The sequence below is a fragment of the Pseudopodoces humilis genome, chromosome 2, assembly GCF_049639895.1.
Source record: "Pseudopodoces humilis isolate 2021_Gansu_Grassland_sample_001 chromosome 2, ASM4963989v1, whole genome shotgun sequence".
NCBI lineage: Eukaryota > Metazoa > Chordata > Aves > Passeriformes > Paridae > Pseudopodoces > Pseudopodoces humilis.
Window position 1 is genome coordinate 59537892 of NC_142201.1, and position 24071 is coordinate 59561962.

General features: G+C 37.5%; 1 protein-coding gene across 2 annotated transcripts; it reads left to right on the forward strand.

Moving 5' to 3' along the window:
* Nucleotides 1–1379: 1379 nt before the first annotated feature.
* Nucleotides 1380–23717, forward strand: DNAJC15 (DnaJ heat shock protein family (Hsp40) member C15). 2 transcript variants are annotated; one of them, XM_005516394.3, is made up of 6 exons: nucleotides 1392–1559; nucleotides 7895–7946; nucleotides 9322–9395; nucleotides 16033–16109; nucleotides 17978–18048; nucleotides 21137–23717. In XM_005516394.3, the coding sequence occupies exons 1-6, from the start codon at nucleotides 1458–1460 to the stop codon at nucleotides 21205–21207; spliced, it is 447 nt and encodes a 148-aa protein (XP_005516451.2). In that variant the 5' UTR covers nucleotides 1392–1457; the 3' UTR covers nucleotides 21208–23717. The 2 variants fall into 2 exon arrangements, with proteins under 2 accessions (XP_014107273.2, XP_005516451.2); XM_014251798.2 differs by lacking the exons at nucleotides 17978–18048; nucleotides 21137–23717 and adding an exon at nucleotides 17002–17967 and having other exon boundaries at nucleotides 1380–1559.
* The last annotated feature ends 354 nt before the right edge of the window (nucleotides 23718–24071 follow it).

A 24071-nucleotide genomic window follows, 5' to 3' on the forward strand; every position in this document is an offset into this window, starting at 1 on the left:
CAGTAGTGTGGCTGGTGATATGAAAAAGATGTTTTGAGCACTGTTCTCCATCTAAGAGCATGCCTGGATGTATTTCTGTGGACCATATTATGACCCAGTATCTTTAAGAGTTCAATTTTGCTGCACTTACAATGACATAAAATATTTCCTGAATTCATAGATTATAATTTCTTTCCAAAGGTGATCAAGCACCTGTCAAGGGCAGATGCTTTTCTGGATTTGATGACAATAAAGGAGGGAGAACTTGGCAGCTGTGACCAAGAGACAGTAGTATTTGCGCAAAATAGCAGAATTACAGCATTGGATTAATGAGAAGAGAATCTGACCTGTTAAGGAGTCTCAGAGATCAGCTTGGAAAACTAAGGAAGAGACCCTAAATTCCAAAACTTTCAATTTATTGTTTTTTAAGCTGTGTTTGTTCATCAAGAAAGTAGCAAGTGACATACTATTCTGCATCAGTTCTATGCAAATAAATTAATAAAAAAAAATTAGTTGGGGACATTTTTATTGATTCTAAGATAAGTTTTAAGTTTCTGAGAAATCCAATTCCACTGAAGGTTTAAAAGTATTAATCATACACGATTGTATGCTATATGTCCAATGAAGAAGCAAAAATGAATGCATTTCTTCACAAATGGATCATCATGCAACTTACAATGACTTCTGTTCAGTAGAAAGTTAAATTTAAACGTCTTTCTAAGGTTAATGAAATGCTGAATGTGGTCAGCTCGTCTCTATGGTACTTAAAAAAGATACTTAGGAGATGCTCAGAAGAGCAATCGTCGTTTGAAATAGGAGGTAAGAAGAGTAACTCTTTGTCCAGTCACACCGCTTAGCAGCCCGCAGATAATCCAATTCCATTGCCAGCGCTACCAGGCAGGAGGGAAGGAAAAGCAGCGCAAGGGAAGAGCCTTCACTGCTGTACGGACACGGGGCTGAGCATTTTACTGATTGTGGTGCAGGACGAAAGGCGATGGACAACTTCTGCACAGGGAGGCACCAGACGAGGAGCACTTCCAGAAGGCTGAACTACGATTCAAAGCGGCAGCATTTGCTGGGAGTGAAAGTATAAACACAATGAAACATGTACAGACATCAGCTGAGGTGCAAGCATGTAAATTTTAAAATGCCTTTTTAGAAGTTTATTTTTTCTTCCCTCAGATTAATTACGCGTTGTCCTTTACGTATCACCCCCCACCTCCTTTCTAAAATCCTGTCTCCTGAAGATGGGCACGAATAATTTCCGTGTGGCCTGAATGTTTTCCTGATCTATTTGTTAACGCATTAATTATCCCTAATGTCTACATCTGATTATCCTTTATCGCTCCGTTTCCCGCTTATCCCGGCTCGCGTCGCGCCTGCCTTAGCCGCGAGGGAGGAGGCGCTTCGCGCTCCGTCCTGCTGCGGTTGTTTGTCCCTCCGGCCGACCCGTAGTGTTCGCTCCTCTTCTCGCCATCATGGAGGGCGCTGCGGCCTCCGCCGAGGGCCTGCGCTACGCCGAGTACGCCCGGGCCCCTACGGACGCCGGCAAGGGCCAAGCCGAGCTGGACCGGGGGCTGGTGAGCGCATGGCGGGACCCCCAACCCCCGGGGCCGTGAGGCCGCTGCTGCCCCGTTCTCACCCGTTCTGCGCTGCCCTGCGGGCCGGGCAGGGAGCTTGGGGGACAGAGGGTGCTTGGCTCGGTGCCGCCCGTGCAGCAGGCGTGGCGTGCCAGCCGTGAGGGGAAGGGGGCACACGAGGTTCGTAAATGCTCGTGGTCCCAGGGATCGACCGAAGGCAGGGGGTCCACAATCAGAAAGTTGTATCACAGTTGTATCGATGCGTTACACGGCGTGGAAATGTTCGCTCTGACCTACTGCGTAAGCACACGGCAGCGAGTTATGGATAAAGGGGTAGGGTGAAAGGGAAGAGAGAAAAGAAGATGTGAATTAAAGAAGAATAGAAAGAGAAAAAGAAAGAGAGGAAAAGTGAGAGAAAAAGAGAGAGAGAGAGAGTAAACGAGATCACCAGTCCTGGTTCCAGCCTCAGTTCAGCTGATGAAATGTCTTGGGGGTGCCTGGGGTTACATTTATGGATATGTTTTCTCTGCCAAGAGGACAGATTTCTTGCTTTCTGCCCAATTCTGGAAACAGGCTGGAGAGCTTGGGAGGTTTTTGATGGTCTTGATCCCCCACTGCAGTCTGTGCCCACTTTGCCTCATCCTTGCACTGTACTGTACCGTGCTGTGTTTATCTCCCGGAACTAGAACAAAGGAAAGCGCTGCCCTACCTCTGCATGCCCCCCTTCTCCAGACACATCTTGTTCTTTCCCAGGGCATGTTACCAACAACGCTTGGTGATTACCAGCAGTTCTTGTCTTGTCACTACCAAGAGTCCTTGGTTGGCTCCACAGCCAATGGGTGTTTGGAGCATACACATTAGCTCCTTATATTCTGGGCTTCCACAGCAACTCATGGGAACACTTCAGCCTGAGCATATGCAAACAAGGCTGAAAATTTGTTCCCTGCCATGAAAAGGTGATACCTGACGTGTTTTCACCCACTGTGCAAATGTTACTACCACTGGCAGGTTTGAGTCTTGAAGGTTTTGTAGAGCTCTGTTTCAGAAAAGTAATTCTCATGTGGGAAAGGCTGGGTGGAGGCAGAGTGTCTCCAAAGTTTCCTATGCTGCATCGTGCTCTCGAGGAAAGGATGCTGGGACTTTCTCCCACTTTTTCATTCCTGTCACTTCAGCTAGTTCAGAGAACTGTGAGTTCCCATTGAAAAAGATGATTGGGAAAAACACACGGCTTAAAGGCCCAGATGGTGAAATTTTCACATTTTTTAAATGGCTTAAAAGTCTTACTTGCCTAACCTAATTGTGTATGTGGAGTTGACTCTACAATATTTCTACTTTTTTAAAACACAGTTTTAAAAATCACAGTTCTCTAAGTTATTTATTCATTGTTACTACAGTCTAGGACTTTTTTTTTTTTCCCCATAGAAGAGTCTTCTTATGTATTTAACAGCAAGTAAGTAATCTTAAGAAGCTGTCTCTGAAACTCCTTATTGTTATGGCCATTCTCCCTGTGGAATGCTAGCAGGGAACTCCTAGAATTTTGTCTAGTCTTTGGGCCTTCTTACCTGTCTGGGATAAAAGTTGCATTTGGAGTTAGCGTGGCTTGCTTTGTTGTGAGTATTGTCATGTTCTTACTGAGGTCTGAAGACTGAGGTGGGTCTTTAGAGGACTAAAATCTGGACATCTACAGTTTTCTATAGAAATTTATTCTTTAGTCCAGGGTATTAGCTGAAAGTCACTTGATCAGGGTCACATTTACTCTTGTGGTTGTATTACAAAAGAATTTGGAGCAATGGAAGAGCAGCAGCATCCTCAAAGATCATCCGTAGGAGCCTTTGTTAATTAATACATACTGAAGAAGATTGATTTGAATACCTTATTGTAATTTTTCTATTAGTGAATCTTGCTCTGATTCAATTTCATTTGAAAAAACCACCTGAAACTGTAGCGGTAGCTTTATGTACAAACCAAAAAGGTTGCTGTAAATTAAAGGACACAAAATGACGTGAGAATTGTGTCAGTATGGAAAACAGCATCTAGCTGAAATTACTTTTAATTCACGATTGGAAAACAAATTAAATTTCATAGGAAGGACAAGACTAGGGGGAAAACACTAGATTATGAAATCAAATCAGTTGCGCAGAATTTATAATATAATCCCACTTCAAAATGCCTCCATATAGTGTTAGTAAGGTGGTTTGCTCTAGAGCGGTATTCCAATAAACTGTAGCTACTCTTTTGAGGAATAGAAGCATTATTCTATCTTCCATACCAAACAATCATTTAGATTTCAAGTCAATAATTTTTATTTAAGGGAATATCTATTTGCAGAAATATTTTTGTACGCTTTGTTAATATACTTGTGTCTCCTACTTCTTGGCAGTGTACAGAACTAAAAAAAACCCCACAACAAACAAACAAACCAAACAGTGAAAAATTTTAGTTAAGCAATATGTACTTGTGTATTTATGTGAATATAGGTACATACTTCCTATTTTGCTGGTCCATGATTAACCATGGATTAATTGCAAAATGTCATTCAACCCGTGAAAACAAATTATTATTTTCTCTCTACTTTTTATTCTGTTCTGCTCACTGTAGGTTTCCGAGGCAAATGACTGTAGGGCTCCTGCTGTGTATATGAAACTTAGTGGTGAGGAGAGCAAAATATTTTTAATTTGACTGAGAAGGGTGTTCCACAGGCTGTGGTAGAAGAACCAGTATAAAATCCAAATCCTATGCAGGCAGATAGGTTTTAACATTTGGAAAGCATTAGCATTTGCAGCCTGTTGTCAGATGTAGGAGTGTTGTGCCGAAGTTTTAAAATGATGCATTTGAAATTCTGCTTTTGTTTTTATATTTAACTTTTTTACTTCATAGACACTCTTATGCTAAGAATTACATATGTAATTTTATTTTTTGGATATGTTTAAGTTAGAAGGGCACCTTGCATTGAGGATTTGCAAAAATAATATCTCATCCTCACCTGTTTCTTCTGCTAAAAAGTTAAGGCTACTGGAGAATTAAAGGAACAGGCAGAAAAGCTCTGTTCTCCAACATACTGTGTGTTAATATGCTTTATCTCTTTTGTTTGCCAAATGCTTAGGTAAATCAGGTCTTGTAGTTGCGTTTCTAATGCTTGTGTTTTCTTATAATCATATCTGAAAAGGATTAAGAAAATTCAGGTTTTACGGATTTAGCATAACTTTTTCATTAATTTCCTTCAACAGGGTTTGTTGCTGAAGACAGAATTACATAGTAAAATTAAAATACCGAGATCAGCAGAATAGCATGGAGTTGATGACTAACCTTTGGGAGCTGATTCATTGAATAAAGAAAGGGACAGATGTTAGTTTTTAATATTCTATTTCTTTATATTTCCCTCTTGGATCTTAACATAATGATTTCATTTAAAATCCACATCTTAGAGGTTTCTTAACAGCATTTTTGGAGGGGGAGGAAGGTCAATTCTGTCATAATTGAAAGTCAGTGTGTATGTAGTTATTTATTTATCCCTTATGAAGTGCAGTTTCAAGCAATAGGAGACAAAAATGATCATGGTGTATTTGTATTAGCATGCTGTAAATGAACTGCTGCTTTCCACAGAGAGAGTGAGTTTCTTTCATTTAATATTGACGTGAAAGGAGTGCATTTAATTAAAGCTTTGGACTTTACATTTCAAAGCACCAGGCTAACCTTGACTGATTCTTTTAAATATTCAACTGAATTGAGTGAGCATGGAAAAGGAAACTGAGTCAAGTTGGACTTAAAGAATTTACTGGTTAGTATTTGAAGTTGCCACTGTTTTTATGAGAGTCTGAAAAGGAAAAAGCCAAACCTGCAATCTCACACTGATCCAAATTCCATTTTTATCACACGTATATGGTTAGAATGCATGTATACCATAACAAACATTCAAGATGCTTTGATGTGTCAAGTTATCACTTATGTGCTAATATGTGGCAAGAGACTCTTCTCTAAGATGCTTATAATGCAAATACATTGAGTTACTGTAAACCAGTATTTCTCAAGATTTTCTGTTGCCTGTACCTTACTTAAATGTGTGGACAGTCTTTCATTCCTCTCTGGCTTGAGGTTTGTACCACTTCTATGAAGTTTTCTGTCTTGTTTTCATTTTCACCTTGATCCTGCATCCAGCTTCTATTCAGGGGCTGCTGCCATGATTTGTTTTTTACCTGCTGTATTCCTGGTAACAGTAGCTTTCCAGCAGCTGTTGGTGCTTTCCACTGAGATTGGACTATAGCATTCCAGCAGACATGGCCGACTCTGTCAAAGGCCCTCAGGAGTCTCTACATTGTGCTCCCTTGTGCAAAAACACTTAAGCTACTACTACACTGAGCTGACAGAATCTTGCTATTATTTATTTGTCTCTGCTTGGTCTTGCCTGTCATGAGCATGAGGTGTCTGCTGCTAATGCCTTGTTGGAGCCTGCATGTCTTGTAAACCGCTGACTTAAACCACCTTTCTGGTGGCAAAGCAAGTATAACTTAATTTGGACAATCACAGGCTAATCATTATTTTTTTTTTTTTTTTTTTTTTTTTTGCCAGCATCATCTATTTCACACATTGTTGAGCTCTTAATTGACTGTAACCACTTAGTAAAAGATTCTTGCTTTCAGTATAAATAAGTCGGGGAAACTCTTGAATATTAATCCACGGTCACAAACCACAGGACAGATTAATATGGAATTCCTATAGGGTTGTGCTGTTTCCAGAAAGGTCGCTGTTTGTGGTTCGTGTCCAAGTGAAGGAATATTTTTGAATGTTTGAATATTGAGAGCCTGGGAAATCTGATTTGTGAGAAGAAATGAAAAGAGTTTTAGTTTCATGAGGAGATGAACTGTATGCTTCACAATTCTACATAATCTACCATTTACGATAACATGCTTAAACTTTTTCCTGGGGAAAAGATGAGAGGAAATTTTGTGGAACTGAAAGGAACAACAGACATAAAGCTACTACATTATTTTTACATTCAGAAATGAATGCTAATATTGAGACTGAAGACTACACTGAAATGGAAGAGCTAGATTACTAAAATGTAATATATATGCCTAAATGTAATATTTGCCTAAATGTATAGGCAAATTTCTAAGGCAAGAATTCCCCCTCAGGTACGTGGGAGGTCCAGATGCTAGATCCAGAGGAGTACAGCTGCTTCTCGGAGACCTCAGAGGAGGCTGTGACTTCTGTCCTGAGTTCACAGCCAAAGCTGTAGGAGCCGCTAAGCATGAGGGCAGTGCCTGCATCTTGCACAGCTGCCTGTTTGCCGGGCAAGTTGCCAACCCATGATCTAGGCCCTACTAAGCCAGCTCTAGGAAGGCTTTGAAAACAGTAGTTCTGAACTCTTCCCCTGCTCCCACAGTCTAGAAATTAGGTTGGGTACAATCAAAACCAGAGTATTTTAGCCCCAGAAACCTTAGTGGCTAAGACATTTTGGCTCCAGATGCCGTTATTAGGGCATTCATATTGAAGTTGGAGCTTTAAAATCCTTCTGTCAGAATTGCCTGTATAAAACGTATAAACCAGTTATGGGATAATTGTGGAAGTAAGTCATATATAGAAGAGATAGTCTCATGATAAAAGCATTTTTACTGCCATTATGTTTTGAATTCAAGATAAACCTAATTTGATTTCTCAGGTTTCCCAGGGGAAAATTCAAGGCATTATTGAACTGTCGTATGATAAGACAGGTAATGCCGCAGATGTTTATTTCCTTTGTTTCAAAGATTACATGGAGGCTTTTCAGAAGTGGAGAGCTTGTTACCTTTCCTGAATTCTGCAAACATGTGAGAAGTCAGTCCTTTCTTCAAGGTGTACTTCATGCCTTTCATCAGCTTCTTCATCAACACAGGGATACTTCTTACCCTTCTTGAAGTGCCTGACTTTTTCAAGCACTGTGTAGGAAAATACATACACCTGATGTGGGAGTTTTGAGTTAGTTCTTCATGTTTTTGTAATAAACTGATACTTTGTTATGTACTGTATTGAACTAGTCTGCACAAGTAATTTTGAGTAATCCTGTATGGTTGTGTGCCTTGTTTTTATCAGTGCATACTATTAGCTGCTTTTAATGTATGTTCACTGATTTGCTAGTGGGTACTTCAGGTTAAACCTGATGCATTGGTGTGGGTTAATATAATGAACTATAAAATCTAATGTAGCCTGTGGAATACAGAACTTACTTTGATCCCTTTCATAAGTTATAAATGAAATGTCCACATCAGACATCAGAAATACTCATTGTTACAGTAAAAGGTACATATATACCAAATTAGGACTTGCTTGTTATTCTGATTCCTGTTTCTCTGCTTTAGGCCAGGACTATGATGGCACTTGGGCTTGGTGTTGCAACTTTTGCATTTGCAGGTAAGGTAAATTACCAGTGGAACTCTCACTTGTGAGCTGCGGTTTCTGAAAGGGTTAAGGAAGTTTTTATGAATATAAACAGTGGAAAGTGGAAAGATTACTTGAGAGTACTATAGAAAATTATGTCCACCTACAGTTCCTGTCCCTTCAAAGTCATAAATTCCGAAATTATTTTTGAAGAAGGTGAAGAAAGCTGAAGAAGGTAATTTTTTTGACAGCAGCTAAAATGCTCCATCTGCTTTTTGTCTACAAAATAAAAGGCAAAAAGTTTATTTACTTAATAACATACTGCAATGTGGAGGCCCTTTAGTACAGAAGAGTGCAACAAGATGCTGTGATGTGAAGGTGATGCTCTACAAATTGAAATAGAGGAAAATAAAAGGTTTTAGTGACTAGTGTTTTATCATACTAACTGTTTCCATACTACATTGTTTATTACTCTGAAAAATAGGTTCTAGTTTGAACACAGGGCATGAGTTTAACACGAAATAATGGTTAACAGAAAGCATTAAGAAGAGAGTGAAGTAATGGTACATCACAACATTTCAACAGAGATACTCTAATGTGGTTTTAAATTCTGTGTTAACATAGGCACATGCTTAGATCACTAAAACTTACAGACACAATATGTGTTTTAAGAATGAGTGTGAGATGCTATTTGAATGAAGCAGAGCCACATTTTATAAATAGTTTTTCTACTGTGTATAATAGTAAGCTACATTGCTAAAGAATAGTTAATAAGAAGAGAGGATTTACATGGAAAATCCTCCAATAACATGGCATAAATCTTGATTCTGGTATTGATAGACCTGCTTTGTACTTCTGGGAACACAGCCTTACAGGAATCCCTCTAGTCTTTCCTAGCTATAGGTATTCATTGCTAGTGGGGAGTTGAATGGTTCTGAATCCCAAAAGATCATCTTTTTGCAACAAAATTAAAAATGCAGCATGTACAAGGTGTGTAATTAAGCATACAGCATCACAGCAAGAAATGTGTAGTACATGGATTTCTTTTTTTGAAGACATAACCTTTGAACAGTATTTAATAAATAATGTATTCCCAAAGCTAATGTTTCAAGCCACCATTTTTCTTAAAGTTCACGAGGAGATATCTTCATTTACCATATTGAAATGTATTTAAAACTATTTATTAGTGAGTTAAATAGTGAGTAAACACAATGAGTCTTTGCAGTCCAGGACTAGGTTTTTAGATGCAGTATACTAAAAATTCTCCCTCTCCCAATAGTTAGGGTTTTTTTTAAACCAAAATTCTTTCTGCTATAAGCTGATGGACATAGGTTGGAGCTTGTTTGTGGGTTGATTTTTTTATTTTTGCATTTCAGTGAATATTTTATTTAACCTCCATCTTTTTCAGGTCGTTATGTTTTCCGTGTTTGGAAACCATTGGAGCAGACAATTACAGAAGCAGCAAAGAGGATTTCAGCTTCTGTAAGTTTAGATACTACTTTGTGCTAAATTTATGATTCTGTATTTCAAGTATTCAGAAAGGAGACATTTTATGTTAAGTAAAGTTAAGTGCCAGGTAGATAATTTTTTTTCCTAGGATAGGGCTGCACCCTACTGTGTAAGTTCTGGCATGCTGTCTGCTATATTTTAAATCCCTGTGGATGAAGCTGTATCAAAAGATGTTTATGAGTTTGATAAACAGTTGCAGTTTTTTCTGCTGATATTCCTTGTTTTAGAACCCTTTACTAGTAAGTATAAAGATGAATTGTTCAAGTACGCTGTGAGAAAGTCACTAATTCCTAAATACTGCAAAGTGATGACATGCAGTTTCATTTCCAGCAGCTAAAAGTGAAAGAATTTAGTATTTTAGATACAGTGTTAAAAATCAAGAAGACAAATTGATTAACTTCTAGGATGGGTTGCCATGGAGATGGGAGAGCTTATGTGCTGGTTAACATATGAGTTGTCTTTTTCTTGTTCCCCAGCTAATTTGAACTTTCAACCAGGTTTTTGTTCTTTGGTTTTGCCCTGTTGGTTAAAAAATACAATAATGAGGTGAAAAATCAGGAAGTAGAGTGTTGTGGGGGATGCATATGCAGGGAATATTTGAGAGTGTCTGCTTACTGCTTCAGTGGCTATGTTTTCCTCTGGTAAATAAATGCATGTGTTCCATTCCTGCTTGATTGAAGTAATTCCCAATGAGATAGATGTCTGCTTGTAGCAGTGTGTTCCTTCAGAGTTCATAGTCTGTGTACACTTAACTGCTGCAAAAGAATGCTATTCCCTTCAGGATGCTGATGGGTGAGCATGTTCAGGGAGTAGTTGTTGCAGATTATTATTTCCTGAAAAATATACTAAAGGTAGTTTTTTTTAAACCATGATTTTAGCATTATACCTACTAATGTTAGGCCAGTTGCAGCACAGAGCCTGTCTAGACAGACACTGCGGTCCAAATTTATTTGCCATCTGTGCTTGGTGTTCCTGTGCTAAAGGTACAAGCTTGATCAAAGTAAGCTTCCTGGGGCGGAGATTCAGTTGTCCTTTTGGGGCTGGTCCACATTTGCTTTTGCTTGCCAGAAATGGTGCTCCTGGAAAACTCTTTTTGCTCTCTGTCCCTCTTGTTGCATTGCTGTTGTGAGACCAATGCCAGATTTTTTTTCCTATTAAAAAAAAATAATTTTGAGATATTCCCAAGTTGCCTGCCAAAACAACAGAGGGGACTTGAGGTACTGTGAATTAAATTGCTTTCAGATGATACAGATGCAGGCTGACTTGCAGGCCTGCTAGATGTAGCTAGCAGTACATGTGGCTTCAGAGTATGGAGTGCTTCAGTCTTCACCCTCCCTCCCTAGCAGTTTTACTCTAGCAATTCTTTTTCTATCCATTTGTAGATATAGGCTAGAGAATCTAAATTCAGATACATTCACATAAGAAAGCAGGCAGTGACTCTTTTTAACACATTGAAATGTGACATGCTACTGCACGGAGAGGTGTCTGTTCCTAGGAAACTGCACCCCTCAATACTGACTGAGCCAAGCTCATTACAGACCTATCTCATTTTTACCACAATGACTTTGACTCCTGCAGAATTCATGAACAACCATAAAGAGCAAACCAGGAGCTTCTGCATTCTAAGTGTTCCTAGTCCCTGGAGCAGTATCCTATGTTTGCCTTCACATCCTGCCTTTCTGCCTGGAATTGTGTGTTGTTTTCCAGTAGGGTATCACTTCTGCTATTCTATTTCTGAACTTGAAAATGCAAGTTTTCAGTGTAAGATGAGCTCTACTGGAGACAGTAAAAACTCTCTTCCTGTTTGCCATTTATTTTGTATGTTTGCTGGCTCTATATTTGTGAGAGGATAGTGATAATATTTTTCTTCTACAGCCATGGTCCAAATTGAAGATACTTCTAAAATTCTTAGCCAAATTTATTTGATTTTTCACTACTGTACAGTTACTGCTGTCTTGGTTTGTATTTTTTAATACTTTTTTCTTCTCCCCTTAACAATTAATTTTTTTCTTTGAAACAATAGAGAAAAGATTGAATGCAAAGGTCCTATGTAAGTGCTTGTTCTTCAAACTGCTTTTAGTAGTTTTACATTACTTTGTGGAATTTGAAGCTGCTGGGTATAATTTGTGAATTAGCACTTTTGTCATGTTTCTTGACAGCTTATTGCCCCTTACACTGTACTGACAAAGGTTATCAAGCAGTTGGTACTTCTTCCTGTGCTTTCTGGAAAAAGTATCTCATGACCCTTAGTGCCTGGGCTCAGTGTTACTTTGCTGGCTTTCTATGCTATTTGAAGGGACCTAACTTGGTCACTGTAATTTTCAGTGCTTATTCTAGCTTTCTAGAATGAAACCTTGTCCCTCATGGCCTCCTTTTTCTTGAGAGTCTGTGAAAGCTGCCTATTTAAAATGTAGCTGCTTCCCTCTGTATGCCCTCACTCTTCCTTCTCCTTTTACAATGCATCCCCTGCTCTGTTTGCAGTAGAAATCAGAGCTGATGTTGGTCCCTCCCAATCAGACAAGGTACTACAGATGCTGTTTATTCTTTCTGTCTGCTCACTAATAAATGACTTGGGAAAGGTCAAGCTGAGCAATTATGAAGTGATCATTTAAAATGCTGCTTGCTGTATCTTGAGGATTTTACATTTCCTATTTACTTATATAAATAAGTAACGTGTTCAGTCAACAATTGCACTTAATCTCTTAGTCAGAAATAATAAGCAGAGACAAGTAACAGCTTTATTCTTAATTTTTACCTCTCATTTAAGATAGTTACTTCATATTTAAGAATATATATTTGTAAATGCTTCTGTAATTTAGTCTTGAAGTTTTCTACCATCTTTCTTTTAGTGGAGAGGGACACCAGAGGAAACATTGTCATTTCTACCCTATGACAAGTCATAATGCCTGCTCCCACAGAAATGATTTTTTAGTTTGAGCATAGTTTTGCCACTGGTGTCACAAATGGCAGGGACACTGTTTTGTTTCTGTGTGTAGTGAGAAGAGTCTGTTGCTGCTAGAAGGTGCATAGCCCTAAATAGTTATTTGGCTTGTCTTCCTCAGAATTAATGCCATTAATTATACTATTAATATTTCCTTGAAGTGTGAAATAAAGAAGCAGGTATTTTAGTAGCATTCATTACCTTTCTTTGTGGAATCAGTGATATTGAGGATTGAAAGACAGACAGACAAATAGGTAGAAGATATTGAAGACAGAAACAGCAATTCTAGGCCAGATGAACTGTAAGAATACTCAAATCCCACAGCTATGAAACTCTGTGTTCCATAAGAAAATTATGTCTTCTGTAGCATGTCATTACATTTTCTCACTGCACTTCCCTTATTGGATCTGATTCTGCTCAGACTCAGAGAGTTCTTGATTCAGAGGTGAGGGTAGCAGCCATCTCTCTTGTCCTTAATTGAAAATAAAGTTTCCAGAGAACAATGCAGTCCATTTCATAAGATTTCTTTTCTAACTAAAGTTAAGGAAATTAGAGTTGATATTAACAAAATTGTATATTATATCACAGCATCTAAATAGTTTGTGGTTGTAGTTTTTTTCTTGTGTTTGTTTTTTTTTTTTTTCCCTCTGGTGTTTGTTACCTTTTTGGTGGAGGACTGTATTGGTCCTGGAGCAGCAACATATAGTTTCCAGAAATATTCACTAGTCCATATAATGTAATGTATGGTCTCAGTTTTGGTGTTTTCAGTCTCTTAACTGGCATGGAAACAGTGATTTTGCTTTCCTTGTGGTATGAAAGAAAAAGTATCTTGGAGATGTCATGGTCCCTATGCATTGGATTTTCATATCTGGTTGTTTTTGTGAAGATTTGCAAGACTGAACAGATGTTTGCAAAGCAAGTGCAGCCATTTTCTGGCCCTCCCTATGCCCCAAACCTATTCATAGTATTTGTTCAAAAAGGGGGACTCACTTAAATTTTTAAACAGTAATAACGTGCAAGGAAATTAAGTAAATTAAATGATACCTCCTCCCCTTCCCTCAAATAATATAAAAGAATGAAGAGCTCATTTCAATGATTTTTCCAGTACAGAATTTTCTCTGCAATTGCTGGAGCTAATAAATAATCAGGTGTCTAGAACTGTCTGTTCATCAAGTTCTCGTAACAGAAAAATATGTTTCCAGCCATTAGAATTTGCAACTAGGAAAAAAATGTTTCAGTTTGAATAGCATTCAAAAGTGGTTTCATTAGGGAGCTAGAAATTTGCCAAGGTATTGCCCAAAATGAAGTCTCAGTGATTCTTCCTCTTTTTTCTAACCAACAGGAAAAAGTTGATTAGAAACTTAGGAAAAATTTCTTTTTGCTTTAAATTCTGCTTAGGGTGGAGATCTTAATTTAAGAATTGATTATTGTTTCTACATCCTTCACTTATGAGAATAAAATATTTTTTCTTGGAGACCAATTCAACAATGGGTTTTTTTGTGTGTGAAAAGACAGAGGTAACAGAATTTCTTTTTACATTCCTCTTGGAGGTGAACCAAGGCTTCCTAAGGTTAGAACAATGTCAAAGAAGTAGGCTTTAAAAACATGAAAAAATATTTCTGAATGTAAGCCTGCAGCCATCCCTCCCTAGTCTCTCATTTTAAATAGTGTTTTAGATAAAATCTACCAAGAACAGAGACCAGCTATGTTAAAGAAAATTCAAATGTTGTTCTTCTGTACATTAATAGCAAACTAGTGTTCTCCTGCATTAGAGCTGTATGTCAGAGTTGAAGGGCAGAGAAGAATTCAGGAAGCCATCTGCACCTAGACTGTTCTGGGAGCATTTGTTTCTGGAAAAACTTCAGAGAACGTTAGAGTACACTTTTCTCTTCTGCTTGTAGTAATTGTTGAGCATTGTTGAAAATTTCTGTGCAGTTCTGCTCTTCAAGGGTGTTAGCTGTTGGCCATTAACTTGTTAACATCATTTCCCTTTTGAGAACTAGAGAAGTGCTGTGTGTTCCCTTAGTGTTGTACCCTCTAACCTGTCATGTCCCTGTGCACTATTACAGACCTGGCTTGTGGTACCCTGTAGTTACAGAAGCGGCTGCTCCACAGATTCTCATTGTTGGCATGGCATGTCCACTATCCTTTCAATAGTGTTACCATAGTGGTTACTTTATTCATGGTTTGGGCTGGGAAGAAGGAAGACAAAATTAGTCTTGGATCATAACAGCACACTAAAAAATCTCTCCTGTGGTTGCATGTGAGTTTATGGTAGCAATTGGTGAAGTATTTCTGAACAATGCTTTTGGGTGAATATCTCTCCTAAGCTTAAAGGCTTTGCTTAGATATCACAGACAGAGCCCTTTAAATGCTATATAATGGTTTTGAAATTGTATAAGAGAGCTTGTGTAGACATAAGGCAAAATTCTCACTGAATATGAATGGCTGTATTTAGTGAGAAGAGTGTTTTTTCAAGGGCCAGGCATATTTTACTTGGGGGTAAAGGGAATACTTAAAAATAGTCTCAGCTCTTGGGCCAGACTTCCCTTTGATAGCAACAAAAGAAACCGATTTTCCCCCGGTTGATAGGTTTTGCATTGAGGAGAAAACTTTAGTCTTGTTGAGCAATTTCTGTGTGTCAGTTCCCCAAGGCTTGGAGATACATCTGGTACCTCTGGGACTTACAGAAACATTCACATTGTGATCACTGCTAACCGTCAGTGGTGGTTCCGTAGTTTGTTGGGGTTTTTTTCGTAATTTAAAATAGAGTTATGGTTGACAAATATACTTTCAACCCATTCTCAATGACAATTCCTGTAATGATTTTCTCTCATCTCCATCTCCTTTTTAATGTTCTTTTCCCACTGTTTTTTCTTTCCCTCCTAAAACAGTGGATAGAGTTTCATACAACAGTGAGTTTAAAAAAATTAACCCCAGATCCTGTATCTAATAGTTGTCAGTCATTGGTTCTGAAGGAAGGATGTAAAGGCTTAGGATTTCCCAATATACTTCACTATTTTCCAGTGTTCTCCAGCTCAGTGGTTTCCTGAAATGAGGTTGTGGCTTTATGCTAAGCCTTCTTTTTTTTCTTTTTGTTTATTTTCAGAGTTCCTTCAAAGAACTCATGATACACTTTTTTGAAGTAATATTTCTTCATGTGGAAATCTGTTCTTGTCTCTGTTGGGGTTTTTTACTTACTTTCTTTGTAGAAATATCTGGAGTAATTGTCCATGACATCCATAGATGCCAAAGTATTGTCACTTTTGGCATTTTCCTTTGTGATGGTACCAGTGCTTCTCAAGAATTATCCTACTTTTTCTCCCATGCCCTCCCCAACACATGCACTGTACCTACCATCCTATGCTAGTATGTACTTTGATTCCAGGCTTTTTTGCCTGGAGGCAGGATTTTAATGGTTGTAGCTATTAATATCCCTTATTACCAGTAGAAAATTGTGAAGACACAGGTATTTATTTTTAAGTTGTTTTTCGTATGTGTTATCACTCAGGAGAAGTCCTTTCATATTATCTGATTTCCAGTCGTTCCATGCCTTCAAAATAAATTGTAGATGAATGTCATGCTCTAAATGAGGTCATATAACTACAGTTTAGTCCCTGGCACCTTGTACATGAACTTAATTATTGCTTTTTTTCCCTTTCTTCTTAGAGTTTTTCGTCATACTATAAAGGAGGATTTGAACAGAAAATGAGTAGGCGAGAAGCAAGTCTTATTTTAGGTGTAAGGTAAGTGTGTTGCATCGATATGTTTTTACTTTAGCAAGCATTGAATGAAGTAGATGCATGTTGCAAGAATGTGGAATACTCTTGGCAAAACAATTTTTGTAAAACCAAAACTTTTTTTGTAAAATACTTAAATGCTTAGAAATTATTCTAATACTCTGCTTAAACTAAAAAGCAAACAATAAAATGATCATAAAACATGTGACTTTTGTTTGGATTGAAGGCATGGTAACATACTGCAGTGGAGAATTGTTCTTGATGTACCCTGGGTCCCTTTCAGTTGAGCTACTCCCCAGCCAGGCATTTCCTACCCTCTAGCATTGCAAGGGAGACTTCATCCCAAGTACCAGGCTCTGCACCTGTCCTTGTGGAATTTTGTGAAAGGTTCCATTCCTGCAGCCTCTTGAGGTGCCTCTGAATATCAGCCCTGCCCTCCAGCATATCAGCTGTTCCCACCACAGTGATAGACTTCTCGGCCAGTTGGTGATGTTAGAAGGCTGCATGACGTTGGTGTGACTCAGATTGTGAGTCAAGGAAAATGTGATTTTGATACTACATTTTTTTTTCCTAGTGATAAAGAATCTTTAGACCTCATTGCGGGATAAGCAATAGCTCATAAACCAAGCAAATTTGAAGTAAACCCCTCTTTTCACAGTTGCTTCTTTGAGCAGACCTTCATGATTGTCTGTAATAAGCAATTGCCACTTTTCCCCAGCTATGGTCTGGCCATCTGAGGTTCTAAGTGTGGTATAACAGCTTTCCTTTTTAGTGTTAAAAACAGCTTTACAAATCAAAATATAGATGATTGTTATTTATAGTTGTGTGATAAATCATTTTGGTTTTGTGTTTATATAATCCAAGACCTTTCACCCTCTGTTTGTTTCTTACTTTCTAGGTTACTTTCTGTTCAGTTGAAGTATTCTTTTCTTATGCAGTTCTGTGAACTATTTTTGCAACATACCCTAATTTCACTGTGACAGAATAATAATTAGAAAGGTTGTTTACCTCAGGAATTTAGTTGGGCTGACACCTTGCATTCAAGCTGTATCTACAGAAAGATTAATTAATTGAATCATCACTGATTAAGAAGTCACCTGAAGTGGAAAACACTTATTCATTTCTGCATATTAACAAATTATAAAAAACTGAACCATTCAAACTGTCCTTTTGCATACAAGAGCCTTACAGTGTTGGCATAGTGCATCCATAAGTGGTTGTTTGTCTGGTAAGGTACCTATTCTGTATTTAATTTAGGCCAAATACATATTTTATGTATGTCATTGAAGTAAACAACATTATGTAGGTAGCACCTGTAAATCAATGTGTCCCTGAATGTAACACGTTGAACAGATTTGCAAAAATAACACATACAGGCATTTTTTTTCAGGCCCCAGCAGAAAGAAAAAAATATTTATAGCTGCTATAAAAATATTTACAGTAGAACAAAATGTGATAATATTAAATATTTGTTGTTTTGTCACTGGTCATAAAGATATTTATTTTCTTGGAGGAAAAATTGTGTTTTCTGCATTTAATGCTAGAATAACCAACCAGATATACTCTAGAACTGCTGGGGCTATCCTATTTTTTCCCCCCATCATATTTTTTATTTTAAATGAGTAGATGTACTGCATTTTCCAAAAGCCTGAAATCTACTTGTATGTGTCAAATACACAGGCTTTTGAAAAATGTCATTCTCTTTGCCTTACATGCCTTTGTTGTTGTTGCTTCCTCGGAGATGCAGTTTTATGTTTTGTCCACAAGATGGTGAAAATCTCAAGTTCTAATTATTTTTGAAGCCAGTATAAACTGTTAATTTTTAGCATGAGTGCTCTGGCATTTCTTGTAAGCACTTCAGTTTGTTTTTGCAGTCCATCTGCTGGCAAGGACAAAATCAGAACTGCGCATAGGAAAATCATGATTTTGAATCATCCTGATAAAGGTAAATAATTTTTACTTTTTTTAAGTAGGACTGGAACGGAAGAGGCTTAAATGAGATCCTTTAAGTTTTCTAGCTGTGTAAATAACCACATCAAGTTCAAACATTTGTTTTTTTATTTATTGACTTGAGCTTCTGTGTGTCTTCTCTCAGATAAACTGAGCTTTATGAACCAGTTTTACTCATTTTCCTTTAAAGTTGTTTTCTGTACTTGTGCTGCTTCAGTTAAAACTGTGAGCTCGGGGACCAGTTTTCCACACTTGGCAAAAACTTCTTTAAAAATAAGGAAAAATATGCTATAAAAATTTACATTAAACTAAAATTCCTGTTTTGAACTGTTACGGGCCAGTTGTATGCATGAAGGTAACTTTCTGTGGGGAAATGTTTTGCAGTTACTATGTTCATCATTGATGAATTTCAGACTTTATGGAATTCACTTGGAAAGAATGTAAAGCTGGGCACTGTTGCTTTACTGGCCGGATTTTAATGTAAATTTACCTTAGAGAAAGGCTATTATTATAACTTTAACTACACTACAGCTGGTTGAGAAAGAAAGCCCATATGTTCATTGCTGTTTCTACTTTAAAATAACAGATGGTGATGAGTTGCACTGTATTTCAGAAGTCAAAAGGGGAAATCAGAGGGTTTTTATATCTTTTTGACAGAATTACAGGCTCCCTACCAGCACCTCATTTTAAGAAAATGAAAAAGTAAGTGTGACCACTGGCCATGGGAAGTGTTGAGTTGGTGCTTTTCTCTCTTCACTCCTCAGTTTAGTTTTAAAGCTGTCCCGCTTGTTTGATTTAAAACTTTGATTTTTACTCTTTTTATAATGTATAAGCTGCTCAGACCTAGAAAGGAAATTCTCTTCTTAATTTCTAATATATTTCAGTGGTCAAAAGTCTCTTAACCACCAGAGTCCCTATTAGGTCAAGTTTTATTAATATTGAACTTCTAAGTTTGTTGTAGCAGCATGTGGACATGTGAGCCAGAGAGAATTGTGAATCTCCATGTGGATGTTGAGTAGATCTAAAGAGATGGTTCTGGTTTGAAAGATCCTAACGACCCTAACAAAGATTTTAATGCTGTGCTCTTAGAGTTTTCATGCCCCTGAAGCTGGGGCATAGTGTAGGTCTGGATGGATTTAGTGAGCCCTCCTGCATGAAGGTGAGACAGAGCATTTTCTCAGTGGGAGCACCAGTTGAAGGGATTTGTGCCTCTCGATGCCCCTGAAGCTCTTCTGTCATGGCTGTAGAAAAAACCTTGTGTAATATCTTCAGCTGCAGAGTGAGGGCCTGGAGTAATCTTGAACATGTGGCATCACAGAGAGGCTTGTTCGCTTGTGTATAGATCACTTCTGGCTTTGGGTAGCACAGATGTTCATTTAAAAATAATATTCAATGGTACAATGTAATTTTAAAATAATATTTTGCCACCTGGAGTTGATAGAAGAAAGAGCAATAATTGCAGATTTTACATTGTGTATGTTCTGAGAGCCAAACGGTTGGAACGAGAAATATTAGAAATAAATAAGAAATATATAGAAATCTGCATAATAGCAAGACCAGAGAGTACTATTGAAATGTTTGCTTATTAATCTTTACAGTTCAGTTTTAACGTGTTTTTATATTGATACATTGTATACTATCAGTTATAAATTTTGTGAAATAACATTTCCTCACAGAAAAAAAAAAAAAAAAGAAACCTTTTGGACTTGCCTTAATTATAAACAAACACTTAGGCAATCATGAGATTGAATTTCCTCTCATTGGAGGGCTCCAAAATTAATATGGCACTTAAGGATGTAAATGCAGTGAAAACACTTCCAACAGATTTGAATTTACTTTAAGATCCTGTATTCTAGACACGTACAAATCAATGCATGTTTAAAAATTGTTTGGAATGCATTGTTTATTGCAGGTTTTAGTCTTTACTGTTTGTTTGATCCTCTTATCTACTCTGTGAAGGAAGCAGTAGTCAATATAGTAATCCAATTCCTTGTTACAAAGCTACTTGATTTTAAAAAAGGAAAAAAATAACTTAATTTTTCAATGGCCAATTCATTATGCATTCCTTGCCCTGCCTCACTTTATTCCAGTGTGGCTTATCTATTAGAACTAGAACACTCAAACAAGACCAAACCATGGAATTTTTTTTTTTTTTTCTGGTAGTTTTACTACACCATGAAATGACTTTGTACTGATTTGGATTCCTCAAGCAGTGTCCTAAAAATGTCTTTAAGCAAGCCTCACGTTTTTATTTGTATGTGTCTACAACTAGCTCTGCATGTTTCTTCTATCATTGTCTTTACTGATTAATAGAAGGAATGAAATAGTGAATGAAAAAAAAAAAATTAACAAATGCCTTGGAAAATGCTATGCAGTGCGCAGTACTGCTGGAATCACATTTTCATATAAAAATATAGGTGTATTATAGTAAGTGGTAGGAGACTGATATAGACCTTGCAGTGTTGTTTTTGGTGAGTGTGGGCAGATGGTTGGCGCTCAAGGGGAGAGTGAAAAAAACCCAAACACAAAAAGACTGCTGAACTGTAATCAGGTTGTTAGATGGAGCGTGGAGCAATGACAGTGTTCAGCACTAGGAGTTAGAAGGCATACCATGTTTAAATAGCTTTAATGTGATGGTTTCTGGCTGGTAACTCTGGGCATATCACACAGGAGATGTTCACACAATAATTATTTGTCAAAGTTATTTTAAAATTTTACCTCTCAGTTTTTAGGATGAGTAGAATTAATAGCTGCTAGGTTTGAGTGAATGTTCAGGACAGGTGACCTTGTATACATTTGCAGTAGCATCCCACTGCAGATCTAAATCACAGGCTGTAGTGATTTCACATTCCAGTCTTCTCACTGAGACAAGGTGTTCTGTGTTATTCACAGTGATTTCAGTTTTGATTACATTTCTTATGTTTCCTTATCAATTAGTTTACTTCTTGTCAATGTCATTTGTATAAAAAGGATTTGTGTAGGAAAAAGCTAATAAAAGTGAGTAATAGAGATGCTGCAAGTGAGGTAGTTTGGTACTTAATACTAATATGTAAAGAGTATTCCTTTCCCCTTTCTCTTCTCAGGTGGATCACCTTACTTAGCAACAAAAATAAATGAAGCAAAAGACTTGCTGGAATCCAGTGCCAAAAACTGAAACCCGAAGCCTTGGGTCATAGGAGATTCAGCTGATCCATTGTGCAATAACCCTTATGTCTGCTTACTCTGCACAGTTTCTTAACATTGATCGTTCATATTTATTGTAATAATTAAAAGTTACAATTATTGAAAAGCAAACTGAAATCTTTTACAGCTATGTAAAGTTATGTACAGTTATGTCCCTGCAAGGAGCAAGGAATTGGAATGATGATTCTTATGGGTTCCTTCCAACTCAAGATGTTCTATGATTCTGTCCCAGTTTTAGTGTATTCTTACTGAATTATAATCCCTTACAAGCTTTGAAAAAGTTCTTTTAACTGTGTTTTTTCAATACTTTTTCTTTCGTTGAACTTAGGATCATTTAAAATAAAAATTTTAAAACAGTCTTTAATATAGGGTTGTTTCTTCATTAGTAAAGAAAAAACCCTATATTTAGGGTCACCGTAAAATCTGTGACAGTGGATTGAGTCACAGGAAATATGACCAACCTGGTTTGGCAAGTTTCAGCACCACCTTACACTTGAATCTGTTCATTTGGGAAGTAGTAGGGTTTGTTGTGTGAGCTTAAGTTCGAGAGCTGCAACTCAGGAGAAAATGACTGATAGGACTACAGAGTGCAGCTTCTACTAGGTATGCTAATGGGGCTTGGTGCTATAAAGGAGGATTCTTGGGTATGGTTACTTCTTTTACATATTAAAGGATCTCTGAAATTGTCAAGTAATTATTAAGACGTGCTTTTACATCAAGTCACAGAATATGTTCAATCTCTAGCAGTTGGGGTAAACATGGGGTTTTCTGCAAGGGTTTTCATGGCAGTGGGATTGAAGGAGGTAGGTCCATGTGGCATGGTTTAGATGGATTTTCCAGGCTGCAGCTTGCCTAGGTTAGCCCAGTTGTGTGAGCCTGCTGTAGGAGTGATATACAGCAAGGAACAAACAGGAGAGTACCTGCTTTGCATATGGCTCCAGGAGCACTTCTTGGGTTAGTTCTCCAGTGATGCCCACATTACTGCATTATGCTTCATATCCCAGAGCAGACATACCTCCCTCCTTCTATAGCATCCTAGCAATCTAGTGCTGTCTTTGGGGAATCCTGAAGTCATGGATCTCAGACTTTAGAGAGAACAAGTTGTAATTGACAGCTCAGGGTAAGTGCTATCTGGGATGCTTGGCTGCTGCAGGTTACTACCAGTAAGTTGTCTGCAGTTGTATTACATCTTCTGAGCATAGACAGTCTAGTGCATTCAGTATAAGACTGAAAAAAATTCTAGTGTCCATTCAAACTCAAATCATTAGAGGTACAACAAACAGCTTACTGATGTGATACAAATACAAAATTTACATATTCCATTTTCTAGGTTATTTACCCAGAGGTAAGTGGCTAAGAGCAGTTACTATGAGGTTGGATGCTTTAATTATTTATTCACCACAACATGCATTTGTAGTTCATCCAGCAGTGGATGTTCAGGTTATGTGGATTTTTCCATGAAAGGAATCAAAAAGAGGTATTATTTTTTATCAGGTTCCTCACACTTTGTCACAATTCTCTTACTTTCATTAAAGGGAGATGAAAAATTCCAAACTGATCTTAAAAGAAAATACTAATTCTAAGTACTTTAGAGACTTTGTTGCAATTAGAGTGGCAAGACATATGGCACAATTTTACTGGATAAAGCAAAAAAGACTGCCAGGAGAAGCCTGCCCTTGAATAGCGTACGCTGTACAGGTACTACAATTGCATCATAGTGATCTAACACAAGAAACTTGAATGAAAATGATTGATTCCTATGCAGTAGCTTTAATTGGATCTTGTTAAAGGAGTAGCCATCAGTTAATGCATATTTAGGGTTAAATAATTCTTTTCACTGATATAACAGTCCGTATTGGCAAAAAATAGAAAGAATCATGACAGTTTTCATTTTGGGAGGAGACAGTTGAAATGGTGGTGTTCCTAATTTTCTCAAGTGGAGTCTGTGATATGAATCATTGTGAAAAATCAAAATTTATGTGAAGGGTAGGTGGTAAAAACATTCTGCTTAATGATTTTGAGCTGACTAGCTATTGTTTTCATATAGCCGCCTTATTTTTCCTGAGTAAAATGAGTTGCAGAGAGCTGTTCTAAAGTATCAGTTAAAACAAAGGCATTAAAGATGTCTTCTTGCTCTGTTCTTAGAAATGGACTTTGTATGTCTTTGTAAGAAGTAGAGGGTTTGTTTTTTCTTTGAGATCCTATTGTCAGTCATTTCCTTACTGATACAATTATTCGTATCTAATTATTTTGGATGAAGCACTTATTTCTGCCTTTCAGTTATGAGAGATTGTCCTTAACAAAAATAAATAAAACTGAGTTCTAGTTCTCCTTTCTCCATTTTTTTTTCAGAGCAGACTATTGACTAGTTAACAAATTTGATAAATTAACAAAAAAATCAGCAGTTTAACTGGCTCGTCCTGTCTCTGGAAAATGCTGTAAAATGTATGAAGCTAATAAAGAGCAGTTGTGAAAACATCACATATACGATAACATTTTTTTTTCTTGTCTGTTTACTTGCACAGCTTGCTTTACCTACTAAGTAATGCTTAGAAAGATGAATATAGGACAGGGAAAGGCAAATCATGGAAGTGCCGCTCAATTTGTTGTTGCTGATAGTCAGCATGGCAGGCTGAGGAATGTCTTTGGAGACTGCCTTGCAAAATAGCACCTGGATTGATGCTCAACTGGGCTAGGAAGAACAGGATGCTACTATTTTTAAAAACATAGCCTGGTAATTTAACCTTAAAAATATTCAGCCTCTTGAGACTATTTTCTTTACTTGTCAGATGGGTAAATGTTTTTTGTGTAAGAAAAGTACATAGAAGTTGATTT